The 19,552-nt window shown below is 38.1% G+C and overlaps 2 protein-coding genes across 2 annotated transcripts; one reads left to right on the top strand and one right to left on the bottom strand.

Annotated features, from left to right (window-relative positions):
- The first annotated feature begins 12,856 nt into the window (after window positions 1–12,856).
- On the top strand, window positions 12,857–15,166 carry LOC112201987 (probable GMP synthase [glutamine-hydrolyzing]). The gene is made up of 5 exons (XM_024342911.2): window positions 12,857–13,583; window positions 13,685–13,742; window positions 13,838–13,921; window positions 14,045–14,180; window positions 14,278–15,166. The coding sequence occupies exons 1-5, from the start codon at window positions 12,974–12,976 to the stop codon at window positions 14,518–14,520; spliced, it is 1,131 nt and encodes a 376-aa protein (XP_024198679.1). The 5' UTR covers window positions 12,857–12,973; the 3' UTR covers window positions 14,521–15,166.
- A 1,646-nt stretch (window positions 15,167–16,812) lies between these two features.
- On the bottom strand, window positions 16,813–19,167 carry LOC112168098 (40S ribosomal protein S4-3). Its single transcript, XM_024305220.2, has 5 exons — window positions 19,017–19,167; window positions 18,499–18,576; window positions 18,202–18,382; window positions 17,785–17,882; window positions 16,813–17,431 (listed from the first exon to the last, which is right to left on the bottom strand). The coding sequence occupies exons 1-5, from the start codon at window positions 19,017–19,019 to the stop codon at window positions 16,997–16,999; spliced, it is 795 nt and encodes a 264-aa protein (XP_024160988.1). The 5' UTR covers window positions 19,020–19,167; the 3' UTR covers window positions 16,813–16,996.
- Window positions 19,168–19,552: the final 385 nt, after the last annotated feature.

Here is a 19,552-nt window from a genome sequence, read left to right on the forward strand (position 1 = left end):
TGGTATAAAGACAATCTTTCGATACCTAAGAGGTACGATTGATATGGGCTTATTCTATCCCTACAGAGAGAAAAGGAATGACGGAAAATTGGGATCGGACCCAAAAAAGGCAAAATGCCCCCGTCCATGGAATGGCCGCCGGCCATGTTGCCGGCGCCGGCGCCGCCGCCGCTCATGGTGGCCGGCGTCCTCCTATCTCCCTCCATCAAAACGACAATGATGTCTTGATGGGCTTTGCTGATGCAGGGTACCTCTCTGACCCTCACAAAGGTCGCTCCCAAACAGGTTATGTCTTTACCATGGGAAGCACTGCGATATCTTGGAGGTCTACGAAACAGACCCTTGTTGCTACTTCCTCAAATCATGCAGAGATTATTGCTCTACATGAAGCTGTACGTGAATGTGTATGGTTAAGGTCTGTAATTCGACACATTCAAGGAAGTTGTGGTTTGAAGTCTACCACAGATGACCCTACATGCATTTATGAGGATAATGCAGCTTGTATTGAACAAATGAAGTTAGGTTTCATCAAGGGTGACAACACCAAGCATATATCGCCTAAGTTCTTTTATAATCAGCAACAACAATCACTTCTAAAGATTGAAGTGAATCAAATCCGATCAGAGGATAATGTAGCGGACTTATTCACTAAGTCGTTACCTAAATCCACCTTCGAGAAACATGTGAAGAGCATCGGATTGAGAAAGTTATCCGAACTCCCACGATTGTAGCAATCAGGGGGAGATATCGACATCAGGGGGAGTTATGATGTCTACATGTTCGATCTCGAAGAGTGAAGGACGTGTTGTGCTCTTTTTGTCCTTCGACCAGGATTATTTTTGTCCCACAGGGTTTTTGTTACCTGGCAAGGTTTTTAACGAGGCAACGGATGAAGCGTCACCACCAAGTTTGAGCGGCACAAGGGGGAGTGTTGAAGGAAAATCAAGTTTAGTGTGCCTTATCAAACTAGGAATAGGAATAGGAGAGAAGGTTCTAGATTTCCCAATCCTACACGGATTGGTATTCCTTGTAACATTAGATTATGCACTTTGTAATCCCTATATATAGGGCTCCTATTCTCTATAATGAAATACACTTCTCTCATCAATCTCTCTCAATACCAATATACTTAAACAATAAGTTTATTTTTCTTCTTCTTCTTCGTGTTGAATAGATTTCTTTTCTAGAAAATCTGTTTTTTTTTTTAAATAAGATTTTGAGCCTAGGAAACGGGTGTTTTCGAAATTTGGATATGTTTTGCAATGAAACAGTCTATCTTTTTTCTTTAAAACAAAACCACATAATATTTTACGATATGAAAGTAAGTGGTTCTCTGCTAATAGCGTTACGATGTCTCAAACCTTACATCTAATCGGGAATGTTGGTGGGTCAAGCTGGTTTGCTGTATGCTGACACAGTATTTGAGCAGGATCTTCATTTTCCAATTTCTAGGCTCAGCTTATTGGGTTACATACTTACATGCTTACCTACTTAATCATACCTTGTTGATTTTGTTTTACCTCCTGTCTTAGAAAATTGTGAAACAATAGTCTAAGATATACATACAAGTACATGATTCGTTACTAACAGAAGCAACTAAATCTTTTGAGATAGAAATCCTACACTTCACACCCAGTGTCAAATGAGATTAAGTTAGAAAGAATATTGATTTTGCGCTAATTAAAACAGAGACATGTTATGAGTTATGACCAATATATACCCTCTAGATGAGAAATTCTTGTCTCCAAAATTAAAAAATTTGTTAGCTATTGTATTGCTCAATCTCTGTTACTTTTTTCTTTCAAGGACCAGCAGTTCTCTTGCTTGGCCTCTTTGTTTCCTTTGTCGTTTTGAGTCATGATTCAATAAATCAGTAAAAAAAAAAGTGAGACAACCGTCTCGAAGCCTTAAAATTGAGATGAATTTTAAACATTCTCTCTCTCTCTCTCTCTCTCTCTCTCTCTCTCTTTTTTTTTTTTTTTTTTTTTTGTGAAATCGGGTCAAAACAAACCCGCTAGGTCGGAGTGGTGGTTCTCCTCCCTAGGATTTCATTATTCATAGAAGGATACTGCCACGAGGGGTGAATAAACTCTCTGTCCACGAGAGAACCCTAAAGCCCGACGGCGTCCCGATCTGAGCAATCATTCTCATCTGGCAGCGCTCGGACGAATGGGCTGGCCTCTGGCCTCGCCGTCGTCGTAGGGTCTGCTGCCGGACGGGTAGTCATGGCTATTGCTCTTGTTCCTTCAAATGGAGTTTTGCTCGAGGCTGCTTGGTGGTTCTGGCTGGGATGGTGAGCGGCGGTTGTCGTGCTAACAGGTCCGGTGATCGAACCCTGATGACGGCGTCATCGGTCTGAACTTGGTGGTGGGGGGAGATGAGTTCCTGGATTGGGGTTTGGTTTTTTCTCCGTGATGGTGTGGGTTGAGGCAGCGTGGTCTGTGCATTTTGGGTCGTAGGCGGTGGGCGCTAGTGGCGGCGCAGGTTGTGGCGGCACAAATTGAGGCAGGCGCAGGTTGTGGCGGCGTGAGGCTGACAGAGAGAGGTTGGGCTGGTTCGTACGACAGGGATGTGGAAGTGGGTGAACTGGACCAGATTTGGCTGAATGGGCCTTGGGTGGACTTTGCTTTGGTGGGCTTTGAGTTTATGGGCTGGGGTTTCTACCCTAGTCCAATAGCTTCTAATTTGGGCTAGGGTTTAGGCTCTTGGCCCAATCCTATGTTTTTAGCTTTTGTCTAATTACAATAAGTTTCTTGTATTAGGAACCTAACAAGTGTAATTTGGCTTCTATTCGCTATGTTTTTCCATAGCTTTTAGGCTCGCTTTTAAAGTGAGCGATAAATTTAAATATGGTTGGTATATCCTATGTACTACTGTGGCTCTTCCACGAAACCTTGCTCTGGCCATTGTTATATGTCAGCGGGTGAGTATGTAATGGCCTTCTTGGCATGCGCTATTATCAATGGAATTCCATTATTCAAAAAAAAATAAAAAAATTAAAATACACACCACTTACTTAATACACCACCCATTTGATTTCTTATTCTATCATTTTATTAAATACACCACTCAAACTACCTAAATTATCCTCTAATCTCAAAATTCTATATAAAATCACTATATATAAATCAATATTAAAATCATGGTGCTAAACTTTATCAAAATCACAACATTTTATATATATCATATCAGAATCATCATAATAATTTTTATTTTCTTTCAATGATTATCATGAAACCTGTACAATCTTAAATTTTGTTATTCAAAATTGCTGGTAGTCAAGATTGTTGAAAAATAATCAAGAACACATGAAGAGGATCCCAACTAGGTTTATAACTACATTGTTGTTATTTTCACTCCATTAGTTATCATGAAACAACATATACAGTCATAAGGAATTTGCAATGCAAAATTGCTAGTAGTCAAGCTTGTAGAAGAAGATTCCAATTACCGTTTATATATATCATACTAGATTTTTTTTTTTTTTGATATATCATACTAGATTTTATTTTCTTTCTATTAATTACCATGAAACAAATATGTGAAGAATTTTGTAATGCATAATTGCTAATAGTCAAGCTTGTCATGAACTCATGACAAAAATTTCAACTTGAATTTATAACAAAATTAAAAGCTATTAAACATATTTTAAATATAGTTCATTTTCTAATATGGATGTCTTTTTAGTCATTTTATTTACCCATATAATCTGATTTTAAATGTAGAAAAATTAGAATGTGTATTAAATATTTAGGGATGTGTTAATAAAATTTCTCTATATTGAACCGCACCTATGGTTGATGACATATACCACTCGATTGAGTTTTTGGTGGAATAACTCTTTGAATTACTTTGATCGACTCCAAATTAGTCCAACTGGTGTGTCCCAAACTTCGTGAGATTGTACTGGCCTAGAAAGGGATGTGATATGAATTATTTGTCCAATCAATCATAATGGGGTACCTTCACAACCTTGTGCTTTTTTTTCTCGTGACAACATGCATGTTTCTTGTACACCAGATCGACCTCACTAACTATCTTATGGCGTGAGACAACTTCAGCATTTCGTTTTTGTACCAACAATAAATCAATAATGCAATTATTGGGAGATTTTACTCCCACCAAGACAATGAGCTAGGTGCAGTAGCCATCAAAAACCTTATCTTTGATCCTTGTGTGTATAACTGTATATTGCGTACGGCAAATGTCTGCTAAAGTATTTCATGTCACTCTCAGAAATAAAAGAAACCAACATTCAATCATGGATGGGCTGTAAAAAGACAAGAAAAAACGACGGGACGTTTTACCTTTATGTGCTTATATATTTCATAGATCATGCACTAGATCAAGTTAATCAAGTCGATCTTTTATCATGGCAAATCAGTAATTTTTTTTTTTGAACGAATTGAATCGACTGATCGACATAGAGCACATGTTAGCGTGATAGGAGAATAGCTTGTAGGCTGCAGAGTCTCCCTGTTCATATATCATGCTATTTTGACTAATCTGATGGTGGGTTGCTATTGGATTGGAGAGGACAGATTAGGGAAATAGGTTATGAAAAATAATTAAGATTAAGGAAATCGATGAAGGAAGAGACCTTAATAGTGTGGTTTTGGTTTATGTCCTACTAATATAAAGAGAGATGACTAGCTCGAGGCAAATATATACGATTCATGTCTCATTTTGCGTCTATCTGTCGAATTATAGAGATGCAGCTCATTGAGTAGGACTCAATCACATGGCTTGTTATCTTGTGATTATGATGTTAGAATTGAATTTAAGCAAGAACGTAAATAGAGTGAATTATTAGCTCAGCTGAGTTGATGGTATTATAAGTTAACCACATAGAGCTACAGTCTATTTATAATATAATGTGCCCCCAAAACTTTTTCATACAAAAACAAACACACTTCACCGAGCAGCATGGTTTTTATTACTCTGTCACGCATTTTCATTATTTAAACTGCTCTCATTTCGTTGTTTCACTAATCAAGACTTAAGGGCAGCTGCATCGGTCCTTACTTCAAAAAAAAAAAAACAAAAATCCATTAGCGAAAAAGAATGATCAGAAGTCGTAATTTTAATTCTCTTGATCTTCGTTCCTTTATTAGATGATATTGAAGTTTTGTCATAGATATTTTACTATTATATATTTCTTATAAATGTGAACCAAAACAATTGATGTAGTACATCCATATGTTGAAGTTAGAAAAATAGTTCAATGTACCAAAAGATCTCAAACGGTATGGATATACTTCACCTTAAGTCCCCAAATTCTCAAGGTCAGGTTCTAGCCTTTAGCTAAAAATTATTTTTATTGTTGTAGAGAATTGGATAATTGTATTGTATGCATCTCATCATGAGATTTATATTGGGTTACATCATGTATACAAAAGGCAATACATAATAGCTATACTAATCAATCGCACATTACAAGTATGTCAATCGCATACATTACGAGTCTGTCAATCGCATACATTAAACAATACCTATTGCATGAATAATCATTATCATTTACAACACTCCCCTTAGATATTCCTTGTCAATAGTGTTGCCTCTGCTATGCGCTTCTAAGTTGCCTCGTCAAAAACCTTGTCAAGTAATAAAAACCATGTGGGAAAAAACAACCTTGGTAGAAGAAGAAAAAGAGCACAATGCGCGTGAATGTGGAGTAGTCGACATCCTTCCACACTCCCCCTTATGCCGCTCAAACTCAGTGATGACGTTTTGATCGTTGCCTCACTAAAAACCTTGCCAGGTAACAAAAATCCTGTGGGACAAAAATAACCCTGGTCGAAGGGCAAAAAGAGCACAACACGTCCTTCACTCTTCGAGATCGAACATGTAGACATCATACCTCCCCCTGATGTCAAGGTCTCCCCTTGATTTCTACAATTATGGGAGTTCGGATAACTTTCTTAATTCGATGCTCTTCACATGTTTCTCGAAGGTGGATTTAGGTAACGACTTTGTAAACAAGTCCGCTACATTATCCTCTGAACGGATTTGATTCACTTCAATATTTAGAAGTGTTTGTTGTTGCTGATTATAAAAGAACTTAGGCGATATATGCTTGGTGTTGTCGCCCTTGATGAAACCTAACTTCATTTGCTCAATACAAGCTGCATTATCTTCATAAATGCATGTAGGTTCATCTATGGTAGACTTCAAACCACAAGTTCCTCGAATGTGTCTAACTACAAACCTTAGCCATATGCATTCTAGCACGGCTTCATGTAGAGCGATAATCTTTGCATGATTTGAGGAAGTAGCAACAAAGGTCTGCTTTGTAGACCTCCAAGTTATCACAGTGCTTCCCATGGTCAAGACATAACCCATTTGGGAGCGACCTTTGTGAGGGTCAGAGAGATACCATACATTAGCAAAACTCATCAAGACATCATTGTCATTTTGATGGAAGGGAGGAGGAGCACGGAAGGTGGCGTTTTGCCTAGTGGAGTCCAATCCCAAATTTCCGTTGTTTCTTTTCTCTCTGTAGGGATAGAACAAGCTCATATCAATTGTACCTCTCGAGTATCAAAAGATTGTCTTTATGCCAATCCAATGACGGCGTGTTGGCGCAGAACTATGTCGAGCTAACAAGTTCACTGCGAATGAGATGTCCGGTCTTGTGCATTGAGCTAAGTACAATAATGCACCTATTGCACTTAGATAGGGCACTTCAGCCTCTAATAAGTCTTCGTCCTCATCCCTTGGACGAAACTGATCTTTTTCAGGCTCAAGACTACGACCGATCATGGGAGTACTCGTAGGATTTGCTTTATCTTCATTAACCTTAATAATTTTTGAGTATATGCTGATTGATGGATCATAATCCCATCACTACGGTGCTCGAGTTCTAGTCCGAGGCAAAACCGTGTTTTCCCAAGATCTTTCATCATAAATTCGGATTTCAAGTACTTAGCAGTTTCCTTTAACTCATCTAGAGTTCCAATTAGGTTCATGTCATCGACATAAACTGCTACAATTGCAAATCCTGAACTTGTCTTTATAAACACGCATGGGCATATTTCATTGTTGACATATCCCTTCCCAATCAAGTAGTCACTTAGACAGTTATACCACATCCATTCGGATTGTTTCAATCCATATAGTGAGCGTCTCAATCTTATTGAAAACGCTCTCCGTGGTTTAGAGCCACTTGACTTGGGTAATTGAAGTCCATCTGGAACCTTCACATATATCTCTAAGTCTAGATCCCCATAGAGATATGTTGTAACCACATCCATAAGCTGCATGTCAAGTTTTTCGGAAACTACCAAACTGACAAGGTAGCGGAACGTTATAATGTCCATTACGGGAGAATATGTCTCCTCGTAGTTGATTCTAGGGCATTGTGAGAAACCTTGCACTACAAGGCGGGCTTTGTATCTAACAACCTCATTTTTCTCATTACGCTTTCTAACAAAGACCCATTTATGGCCAACAGGCTTTATAATTGGGGGTGTCAGCGTTATAGGCCCAAATACTTGTCTCTTTGTTAGTGAATCCAATTCAACCTGGATCGCATCTTTCCATTTAGGCCAGTCTGCTCTTCGTTGACATTCCTCAACGGAGCGAGGTTCGATATCATCATGTTCTATAATTCCTTGAGCAATAGAATATGCAAACATATCATTAAGGATAATAGAATCTCGATTCAACGTCTCATGTACACTAGTGTAATTCATGGAGATCTCCCTATTCCCTGGAATTGGTTCTAACATTAGAGCGTCCCCCAATGATGTCTCTTAGACATAACCATAATCTGGAATATCTTCATGAGACGGGTTATTTATGTCGATGATTAATGGATCTTTCCGTGCCAAACTCGCTTTCTTTCTCGAGCGAGAATTCATCGAACCTTTGGGCCTCCCACGTTTCCTTGCTTGGCCTGAGCCATATTGCCATCACTATTAGTGGTGGAGGCGCCATGCCCAATACCCCTAGGGGTGGCGCCAGGTCCATGATTTTTAGGGACATCAATCCTTGCAGGCACGTTTGCAACAAGTATATGTGATCTTGTCACTTTAGCGATATCAGAAAATGCATCAGGCATAGAGTCTACTATGTTCTGAAGATCGAGAATTCTCAGCACTTCAATTTTGGACTGTGCGGTTCGGGGATCAAGATGAGACAAAGTGGGGACAGACCACGACAATTCATGTCGTTCCTGTTGAACATTATTGTTCCTATCTCCCCTCAACGACGGGAAGACTGTCTCATCAAAGTGACAATCCACAAATCTAGTGGTAAATAGATCGCCTGTCAAGGGTTCTAAGTAACGGATAATGGTTGGAGAGTCATATCCAACATAAATGCCTAATCGTCTTTGATGACCCATTTTGGTGCGCTGTGGCGGCGCAATTGGCACATAAACTATACACCTAAATATGCGTAAGTGTGAGACATCAGGCTCATATCCAATAACCATCTGGGATGCAGAAAAGGGTTGAGTGGCAGTAGGCCTCAGACGAATGAGTACAGCTGCATGCAATATTGCATAGCCCCAAGCAGAAACAGGGAGATTGGCGCGCATAACAAATGCTCTAGCGACCATTTGAAGTCTTTTAATGGTAGCTTCTGCGAGACCATTTTGGGTGTTAACATGAGGAACATGGTGTTCAACCTCAATCCCAATGGACATGCAATAGACATCAAACCTTTTTGATGTAAACTCTCCAGCATTGTCAAGACGAATTGACTTAATGGGATGATCAGGGTGGTGAGCCCTTAATTTAATGATTTATGCTAGGAGTTTAGCAAATGCAGCATTTCTTGTGGACAATAGCATGACATGTGACCATCGTGTCGATGCATCAACCAACACCATAAAATATCTAAATGGTCCGCAAGTTGGTTGAATAGGTCCACAAATATCACCTTGGATTCTTTGTAAGAATGGAATATTTTCCTTAGTGTCCTTTGCATAGGATGGTCTCGATCCTAATTTTGCTAAAAAGCAGGCTTTGCAAAACGAAAGATGGGCTTTAGAAGCAACCAGGGAAGTATCCGGTTGAGCCAAGAAGTCACAATTGACTTTAGAAGTAGAAAAAGGAACCAAGGAGGTATTGGTGGCTTCAATACCACTTTTGGGCTACAGGGGTAGGCGGCGCCAGCCCTACCTTGGATCGAATTTTGGTTCTGACTTCTTTTCGTTTTGAAAAATGGATGTCTGTGTGAAGTCTTTAATATACAGATCATCATATCACAACCTGGGTGTCCCAAACGGTCATGCCAAAGCCTATATGTGTCAGAATCCCATAAGTCATCTCTCATGACATTGTTGGATTCAATAATTCAAATAGTGGTTGCATACAACCCACTAAATCGACGCATAAGTTTCTCTAATACTTGTTTATGTCCGTAGTCATTAGAGGTGATGCAAAGGAATTCTTGTCCATTCTCACAATGTGTTTCCACATGAAAACCATTGGCTCTTATATCTTTAAAACTCAATAGGGTCGTTCCAGCCCTAGGAGCATATAGAGCTTCGGTGACATTAATACTTGTGCCATTTGGCAACATAAATTGAGCTGGTCCTCGACCATGAATCAATTGTGATGGTCCAGCCATCGTAGTCACAGAAGATCGACTAGGCGTCATCCATAGAAATAGTTGTCTATGTCGCAATATAGTATGTGTGGTGCCACTATCAACAAGGCATTCCAACTCTCCAAGAAACATATTGAAAAATAATAAAATTCGGAATTAAAACATGTTCATGACATCGAATAATAATACGATACGTTATTAATAAAGATAGCCAATGATTACATCAAAGGTCCCAAAAAGTCTAATCCAAAATAAAATCAAACTAAGACACATTGTAGTCACTCTATCCGTTTGGTAACTCCAATCAAATATGACCAGGAAAGTAGAGAGATATGTTGGTGGAGCGAGGCTCTCTTAAGTACCATTAATCTCAATGACTTTCCTACACATCATATTTCATTGGGTGCACCACATAAGAAAGAGTTTAATACAATTGTCATTTATTGACTAAGGCATATTGCCATTACAAAAAATTCTTAGAAAATAAAAGGACTAATCTAATCAAAGTCTGCGACATCCTTGTGCACTTCATCGTCAGCTTTAAAGCCTGAACCCCATATTACAATAAGCATAAAGAGAACATCCTGAAATAATATCAAGATTCTCCACAAAACCTATGTATTTTAACAAGCACCAATTAGCAAAGAGTGCGCGAATGGCTACTCCATTTGCTTTGACATAGCAGTGACATACCGGAAAGATAACTCTATCATGAAGAAGCATCATTACAAATAGCGCAGCTTTCCCACCATGTTTATTCAATGTGGTTTTTATCACAGTTTAGATGGTTAAACAATTTTGAATTCATTTGATATTTGGATAGGTGATATTCAAAATGAAACCTAAAAAACAGACAGTCTGGATTAGATGTTCATATTGCAATGAGCTTAAAATAGTTGTTGCCGTAGAGCACTTTAAAATAAAACTTCGTTAACTCTAGAGCACACTTATAGTTTGAGATATATTATTGATTATTGACCTTATTACCTTATCCAAACCTTTAAGGAATCGTTGCCTAATAGTTCTGAAACTCAGACTTTATTTCTAAATTTTATTCCTTCATGAATCGTTGGCTCATTTCCTGGTTCCTACACAAAGTATTTATGAGTGATTTTAACATAATCACCATGAAAACATTGTTACAATAGCAGAATACCTATTAGCAAATGGTGAAGTCATTGGCAAATTTGTTTCTCTGAAAACATAGTGAGAAGAAAAAGGAAAAAAAGGTAGGCTCTACCAATAATTTCTACACCTATAGGATAAAAAGGATTCAACCCCTATATTTGGAATATATGCTCCATAGCATGTGAGTATGCCACTGATGTGAGCCTCAAAGAAAGACTACATAAAAAAGTAGAGGCTATGAGACACCCTCTTTTTCAACTGAATCCCAAACAAACAAATCTTGGCTATTGCTTATGATTCAAGAATTATTAGCCGTTTGAAAAAAAAAAAAAAACACTTCGTTTCTTCACAGAAAACTTCGGATATTCCGAGTATTACAATATGTAAGAATAACTTGTGATTGTGATCAACTTTTATTAGTTCATTAGGGGATCCCTTAATGTAAAGAATGACTTTCTTCCTCCAGTTTGCTGTGATTTCTCTTCTCTGTATGCTTATACTGTTCTGGGTTTGACAATCTTGTTGCTTCTCTTTGAAACCCCATCAATATTTCATGTTGATCTGTCATGCCAGGTTTCACCTTGACAAATTCTCCTAAATTCCTAAACTGTTTTAAACTATGTGTATTCGAAGAGACTTGATGGGGAATTTGTGTTTATAGTTCATGCTACAAGTTCAACTGTATATGACATGCACTTTTGGGCCACTTGTCCAATTCAACCTGCAGATTCAACTGTATAACAATATATTTTATGACCAATTGATGTTCATGTTCTTTCTTAAGGGGTTTGGTTGCAATAAACCCAATTTTTAATCAGTACAGTTGGTAGTTAAAACTATTTCATGGCTATTTATCTTGCACAGGTGAATAGCAGTACAGGACCCTCTACTGTTATTAAATTTACCACTTCAATCACCCAAGTACACTTTTGTTGTCTACAAATAGGTGGCATCTTTGTTCATCCAATTTATTCTCTGAAGGCTACTGTAAAAATCTGCAGAATCAACTCATTGTTGTGATATATATATATATATATATATATATGTACTTATTCAACTTCAGTGATTCTCATGAGTTCAAGATTTGAGTTAGTTTGAGAGTAGGTGTGAAAATCTACTTGATCCACAGACAACTTATTTATGCTATTAGTATCACATATTAGTTGTAAATCTCCTATGACAGCTTTTTGAAAGCACCCTTAACAAATTTTAGATGACACTGACATTCCAATAGAAATGGTCCACTTTTGCACAACTAGATGTGATGAGCTAAGCTTTCACTTAATCATATATTAAAAGCCTTGAACTAAGACCCTGCCTAGTCTCTTTTGAGCTCAAGACCAAAAAACTGATACACATCAAAGTCAAGCTAATTCTAGGGCATTCACTCAAATCTGATTAGCATATCATAAACTTAAGATTTTTTTAGGCCACCTCAAAGGAGAAGCACAATGATTGGTAACTCTCACAGACCCCACTTCAACTTGGGATTGAGGACGCATGGAGACTTGAGCAGTGAAGAGCACAGAGTGTGGGAAAAGGAGGGTCCATGAGGAAGCTGGCAATGGCACCACAACTATATCGCTGTTGGGGTCACGTTGTTGCACCGATGTTGTCTTCAACTTAATCGCCAAATGGCAGAACACATGTACAAAGACCTTGATGCAATTAAGTGCAAGGACTCTCGCTTACTATACCCAATTAAGGACTATTACTCATGATGCAGTTAATACAATTCATTATGATCTTCAGAACTTCTTTTCCATTTCGATGTACATAAAACTCACATTATTTGGCACATGGAATACTAAATTTGAGTAGACAAATTTGGGATATGGAGGATTCAAACTCAAGAAATCTCAGGCGAACAAGACTCTAATATCATGTTAGACGATCAATATCCCTCAAAGACCTAATCTATCATGAAACAGACCATGAATGTAAATCGACTTCTTTGCTCAAGTAGAACCAATATACATCAAATTTAACTAACACAACAAAATACAATATAATCTAGACTTGGTTAGGAGTGTGTCATTTTCAAACCTCATGCTCACAGGGCCAAAAAAGCAGTACTACCCCTCACAAGAGGTTGTGTATGGCAGACCCCAACCTCCCCATGTTAAAACTTAGCCAAAACCTTTGTTCATGACCCCACTTTCATTTTATAAAATCTCCCACATCCTACCTAAACCCTCCTTAACTTCTTCACCTCCTTCATCATCATCCCCTCCTCTGCTCCCAATAATTTGTAGCACCAAAGCCATCATTCAGTTCATCACACAAAATGTGTTCCTCTAAACCAAAATTGCAGCAAAATCCTAGTGTTACTCCAACAACACCTAAAACCAATCGTCGTTTGGTTCTTCAGCCAACTGGTAACCAATTTCCAAGCTTGGAACAAAAGAAGTTTCTCAAAAAGACCTCCCATGAATCCCTTATTCCACCTCCTTTGCTATCACCACTGCCATCACCGAAAACTAAGCCCGCAATTTCTCCTCCCATCTCTCCCAAGTTACCTTCGCCTCGACCACCAGCACTTAAGAGAGGAAAAGACCATAATGAGCTCAATTCTAGTCTTGAGAAGGTAATTCTCACACCTAAGTCAACAACCAAGTTGACTAGTTCAGTGAAAAAGTCAAAGAGATCAAGTGTTGCAGGTGCAGCTTCTGCTGAAAATGTAATGAAAAATATATCATCTTTGATAGTAGAGGCACCAGGAAGCATAGCAGCTGCAAGGAGAGAGCAAGTTGCAACAATGCAAGAACAACGAAAGTTGAGAATTGCGCATTATGGAAGAACAAAGTCTGCAAAGTTTGAAGGGAAAGCAGTGCCTCTTGATACTTCATCCACCAATGTTGAACAAAGGAGATGCAGTTTTATCACACCAAATTCAGGTACAGTTCTATTAAAAAGTTCATGTTATTTTTATTGAAATGCTGTGGAGATTGATAAGAAAGTTGAATAATGTGTTTGTTGTGTACTTGTTAATTTGCAGACCCTCTGTATGTTGCTTACCATGATCAAGAATGGGGAGTTCCTGTTCACGATGACAAGTAATTCTCTCACTGATATATCCCTCTTATCCTTCACAGAATGATGCATATTTTTTAAGCTAATTTTTTTTTTTTTTTTTGGTGTCATTTTGCAGTTTGTTGCTTGAATTGCTCCTGCTGACCAGTGCTCAAGTAGGATCAGATTGGAGCTCGGTCCTGAGGAAAAGGCAGGCTTTGAGGTGGGTTTGATCTCAAAGTTCCATTACTTTACATTAAGTTCTAGAAAACATTGAAACAGGTAATATAGCTATTTTGTTCTTGAGTCTTAAATCTTAACAAGTCTTGGTAATTTATTTATGCAGGGAGGCATTTTCAGGTTTTGATGCAGAAATTGTGGCTAAGTTTAATGAAAAGAAGATAACTTCAGTAAGTGCTGATACTGGTACTGATATAAGCTTGATCAGAGGAGTTGTTGACAATGCTAAAAGAATTCTTGAGGTACTACTATAAAGATAAAACTGACCTTATATATTTGACAGATTTTACAATTCTGTGATTTTGATTATTACCTCTCTTTTTTTAACTCTATTTACAGATTAAAAGGGAAACTGGGTCATTTAACAACTACTTGTGGGGATTTGTGAATCACAAGCCAATTTCCACCCAGTACAAGTCATGCCACAAGATCCCTGTGAAGACCTCCAAATCAGAGTCCATAAGCAAAGCCATGGTGAAGAAGGGTTTCAGGTTTGTGGGCCCCACTGTGATTCACTCCTTCATGCAAGCTGCTGGCCTCACTAATGACCACTTGATCACTTGCTCAAGGCACCAACTATAGATGATGATGATGATCATAGAAATGTGTGTCAGATATATTATACCATATGTAACCCAATAAGCATAGTAGGCTTATTGTCTAACTCTAGGTATTGGCTTTGTAATGTGGGTTTGTAAAAGTTTTAGTGGAAGTCTTGAGAGGCTTAGGAATGGGAATGCAATCCTTTCAAAAAGTGTGTTAATTGAAAAGAAGGGAAGATAAATAGAGCTAGGAAGACAAGGAGCATGTGCAGGTGGGATAGGCTAGGGCAAGTGATGTATTTGATCCCAATAGCTTTCATTGCTAGTTGTGGCCACCACACCCACCACCACCTCTATTATTTGCTTGCTTTTGAAAGATTGTGAAGAATAATCAGTGCAGGTAGGGATATCCATGGACCATGATCCATCCCTTATATCCATCATCATCTCTTTCAACTTGGATTGGATCAAAGTGTTGTCAATTCTTGAATGAAAGGCTTCATGTGCAAGCAGATGGACATAGAATTGAGACCCCAAAAGTTGTATCGTATCATCATTCGATTCATCACACAATTTCCTTCTTGTAAACTATAACCTTTGTGGGAGATTTGTTTGTATCATAATAATTAATGTCTAAATTTGGCTTTTTGGTTCTTGGTCCGTAATGTATACTTATTATCCAAGCATCTACTCCATGTGCTCAATGGTGTCTTTTCTACCTTTTCCTCTATCTGTAACCTTTGTGCAGAAAATGTATATGATGACAGTTAAAGCCATGCCTGTAAGCTTTGATTTTCTGTAAGCTGTAAATCCATGAAAGTGGCATAAGGAATCTTAGCCATGGGTGTGGTGGACCTTGTTTAGTTGACATTCCAAAGGCTTTTCCTCCAATGCATTACTAGCAAAAATCTAGGATTGGATTCCCTCCTTGTATTAGATGATACCTTTTGCCTGTTACATCAAGATATGATTCCAATCCTAAAGATTGTCCCTGAAATTGCAGGGAATGATTTAAAGAATGGACTAGTTAGCCATTCAACTCTCTCCATCAGCTTCAAGCACATTATGGTAGACACAACATTGCTAGAATAACTCAGAAGCAATTTAACAGAAGTCGGAAGATGAAAAAAACGATTCTGATTAAAGTTGTCGAAAGGAAATTGCTTGGTGGTAACAAACTAACAATGTGAATCGTTACTAGGGTTAAGGTTTTGTGCTACGTGAGGAGGAAAACTCTTCTCAATAATCCACTCCAGGAGGAGGACCATGCAACAAAAGACAAAATTTAATAGCACATCTCAATTTCCCTAACGGAAAGACTCCAGTGAGTACTTTAAAATGAGAACTTTCAAATCAACGGTTGGATGATTGATTCTAATTTTAGTTGAAATATTAATTTTACAACGCACATGTCATCCAACCGTTAATCTAAAAGTTTTCATGACGTCATCATTTTAAAGTCCTCATTAGAGCCTCACACATTTCCCTAATACATATTCCTAAATTTTTTTGCCATTTGATCTTTCCTCCTTTACCCTTCCTCTTTTTCCTCATAATATCTCTCTCGCAACCCGTTCTCTTTTTTGCCTCTCCTCCGTGACCCTCCCTTTCTGTCTTCCCGGCTGCAAGACTACAACTCTCTCTCCCCCATCTTTTCTCTACCCCCAATCACTCATGATTAACTCTCTCTCCCCCATCTTTTCTCTACCCCCAATCACTCATGTAATCAAACATCATTCCAACTACAACAAATACACAAAATTGCAGAGGAAAAATTATACATTAATGTTTCTCTTATTCTCTTAAGTGTAACAAGGAAGACGATCCTTGTCTAAGTAATTATGATTTTGTATATATATAGTTGAAACAAGTTGAACAAAAACTGGGCTTATATACATATGTATATATATAATGATCAATGAATCAGTGATGTACTAGCTATGAACAAAGGTGTGATGCCTGCACATGTAATTTATGATACCCAGCAAGCAGATATCCATCAGAACCTGACGTCACAGGGCAAGTTTTTTAGTTGAAAAGAAGTAGAATATGAATTTAAAATTGTACAAAAAATATTAGCATGTGTGTTTAACGGTCGGAGCTGTGTAAATATAATTTCTCAAGACAAAACATTAGATTCGGATTGTAGTGCAAGAGACCTGTAACTTCCCACGAGTTTCATACCCAGTTAGAATGCCAGCCAGACTACAAAGGTAATATCAGTCTTCAGACGAGGTGTTGTGAAAACTATTACAATTAGCAATTCCCCTAACAGGGAAAGAGTTCTCAAGCTGCTGAAAAAAATGGCATAGGAACAGTAAGAACCAGACACTGCTCAAAGCGAAAATTTACTTCGAAATAACATAAAAATTAAAGTCTCATCTGTATCAAAGCAAAAGACAGAAAAATTAAAAAGACAAAATTTGCAGCCGAAACTCCAACGCTAATTTAGTAAAAATTACAATAGTTCTAGTGAAATTCTTCAAATAAGCTTAAATTGTTTTCACCAAAATCATCTAAGCAGCAGCTGTGGCTTGGGCTGCTTGCCTCTTCTTAGCCTCCTCAATGATGGTAAGCTTAATACCCTTACCCTTGGGAAGGCTTACCCATGGCTTGGTCCCCTTACCAATAGTGAACACATTCGCCAAACGGGTTGCAAATTCATGTCCAGTGGCGTCCTGGACATGGATAGTCTCAAAGCTTCCCTTATGCTTCTCCCTGTTCTTGATTACTCCAACTCGCCCTCTGTTCCTACCACCTGTCACCATGACAACATTACCAACATCAAACTTGATAAAGTCGACGATCTTGTTGGTCTCCAAATCCAGCTTGATGGTGTCATTTGCCTTGATAAGAGGGTCAGGGTAACGAATTGTTCTTCCATCATAGGTATTAATGTAAGGGATGTTCTTTTGGCCGAACTGCACAGAACGGACCTTGCAGAGTTTGAACTGCAGAGATATAAACTCAATTATCAGAAAAATACAAGCATCACTTTTCATGGTCAAACTCAAATGCAAAATTCAGACAGTTTCCTTGCCCCATCTACAAGCAAGCTAGCAATAAAATGGCAGTATATCAACAGGGAATGTAGATTTAAAAAAGAAACTGTTAAAATCAATGGATCCTTCTAAGTTCAACTAGTTTAGAATAGGGAAAAAGCCTTACTTGAAATCTTCCAAATAATGGTATAGTTAACCTTTTTTGAGAGGTTAAAACTTAACTCAAAATAAAAATGCATATTCTTTTTCCTTGGCAAAGGAAACCACCCTGTGATAAATTCTAGAGGATGGAAGATAATCACCTTTGCCTCTTCATCCCTGATTGAATGCAGACGGAACCGTCCTTTGGTGTCATAAAGGAGACGGAAATTCTCATTTGTCTTGGGGATTGAGACAACATCTGTCAAAGTAAAGCAGAATGTTAATAAAGTGCCACATTCCAAAATCAAGACCACTGATAAATTTTTTAGAACCCTATAAAAAAACAAAAGGACACACAAAAGAAAATCAAACAACAAGACCACCTATAAATCACTTAATGCCAGTTATTGAAATGGGAATAGAAGGTGCTCGGAAAACTCAAAAACACAAGACTAGCAGACTGGTATAAACATTATTTATTCAATATTAAACTCCATTACTAAGTATGGTTGTCGATACAGAAATAAGAGGATCAAGAACAATGAAGCAGTAATATAAGGAGGCCGCGTTGGACGTACCCATGAAACCAGAAGGATAAGTCTTATCAGTCCTAACTTTCCCATCAACCATAACATGACGTTGCATCAAAATGGCAATAACCTCACGGTATGTCAAAGCATACTTCAACCGGTTTCGCAAGATAATGATCAACGGAAGACATTCCCTGGATTTGTGAGGTCCAGATGAGGGCTTGGGGGCCTATACAAGTATAATTCCAAAACCCCAATCAACACATTGAACATTGTCTAAAATAACTAGCAACACAATATACACATTGAAACAAAAAAACAAATCCCACTATAAAATTGACTTACAAATGCACCACCCAATTTGTCAAGCATCCAATGCTTGGGGGCATTGAGCCTCTTCAAATGCTTCTTCAGTCCTCGCGCCTGTAGTCACCAAGAAACAAAAATTAACAACAAAGCTACATAAACACAAAACAATAAAACCCACAAACACACTTCAAGACTGCAATTTTACCACAAACCCAACAAGTATAAAAATGACAGCATGTTACCATAAATACTTGACAACATAATCAGGTCTCCAACAATGAACAAAGTTGTTTCAGATTTCCCACCAACAATAACAACCACCATGTTTTGGCAATTTTATTAGTTCAACCTCAAAATTTAGAACCCTAAAGAGCAGCAGAGCTAGGTTTGTAAGATTTGTTCTATCTCAATTTATAGAAAACCAGGTTGAGCAACTAGTATGGGCTAAAGTTGGATCGAGCATGGTATAGAGATTAAAGAGAAAAAAAAAATGAATGGAATAGAAATCGCAAGGTAACCCAGTTGAATGTGGGATATGAAAATGAAAGACGAACCATTTTGTGAGCTTGATCTCCCGCCGGCGGCCGAAACTCCTTCTGCTGCTGCTCCCTAACTCCGAAGCGGCTCGCTCTCTCTGAAGTTTACCAAGTACTTTGCAGTCGAAGCTCTATATACCACCACTCTATGCGAAACCCTAATAGGTTTCCTCTTTTGGGCTCTAAATTGGACCTACTTTGGCCCAAAGTTCATTCTGTTTCATAATTCAGGTTTCTTTTGTCTTCGGATATTAGGCTTCTTGCAGGCCCATTATTATGTATGATATTGTTGGATTAGCAGATTTCTAAAACCAAACAAACATGTGAGCACAGGCCCAATTATTACTTGGGTGTTATATTCCTGCTGGGAGAGGAGAAGTGTGCTTATCAATTGTCTAATGTGCTTTATTTATTATGATTATTCCTGTGTTTTAAATTATCAACTCCCAGAAATATGACTTAATTTATGTATTTGCTTTGACTAGCTTCTGTCATTCATTTTCAAAATGATAATTATTTCCGTTGCAAACACTGAACTCTTAGTATTTTTTTTA

The sequence above is a fragment of the Rosa chinensis genome, chromosome 5 (assembly GCF_002994745.2).
Source record: "Rosa chinensis cultivar Old Blush chromosome 5, RchiOBHm-V2, whole genome shotgun sequence".
NCBI lineage: Eukaryota > Viridiplantae > Streptophyta > Magnoliopsida > Rosales > Rosaceae > Rosa > Rosa chinensis.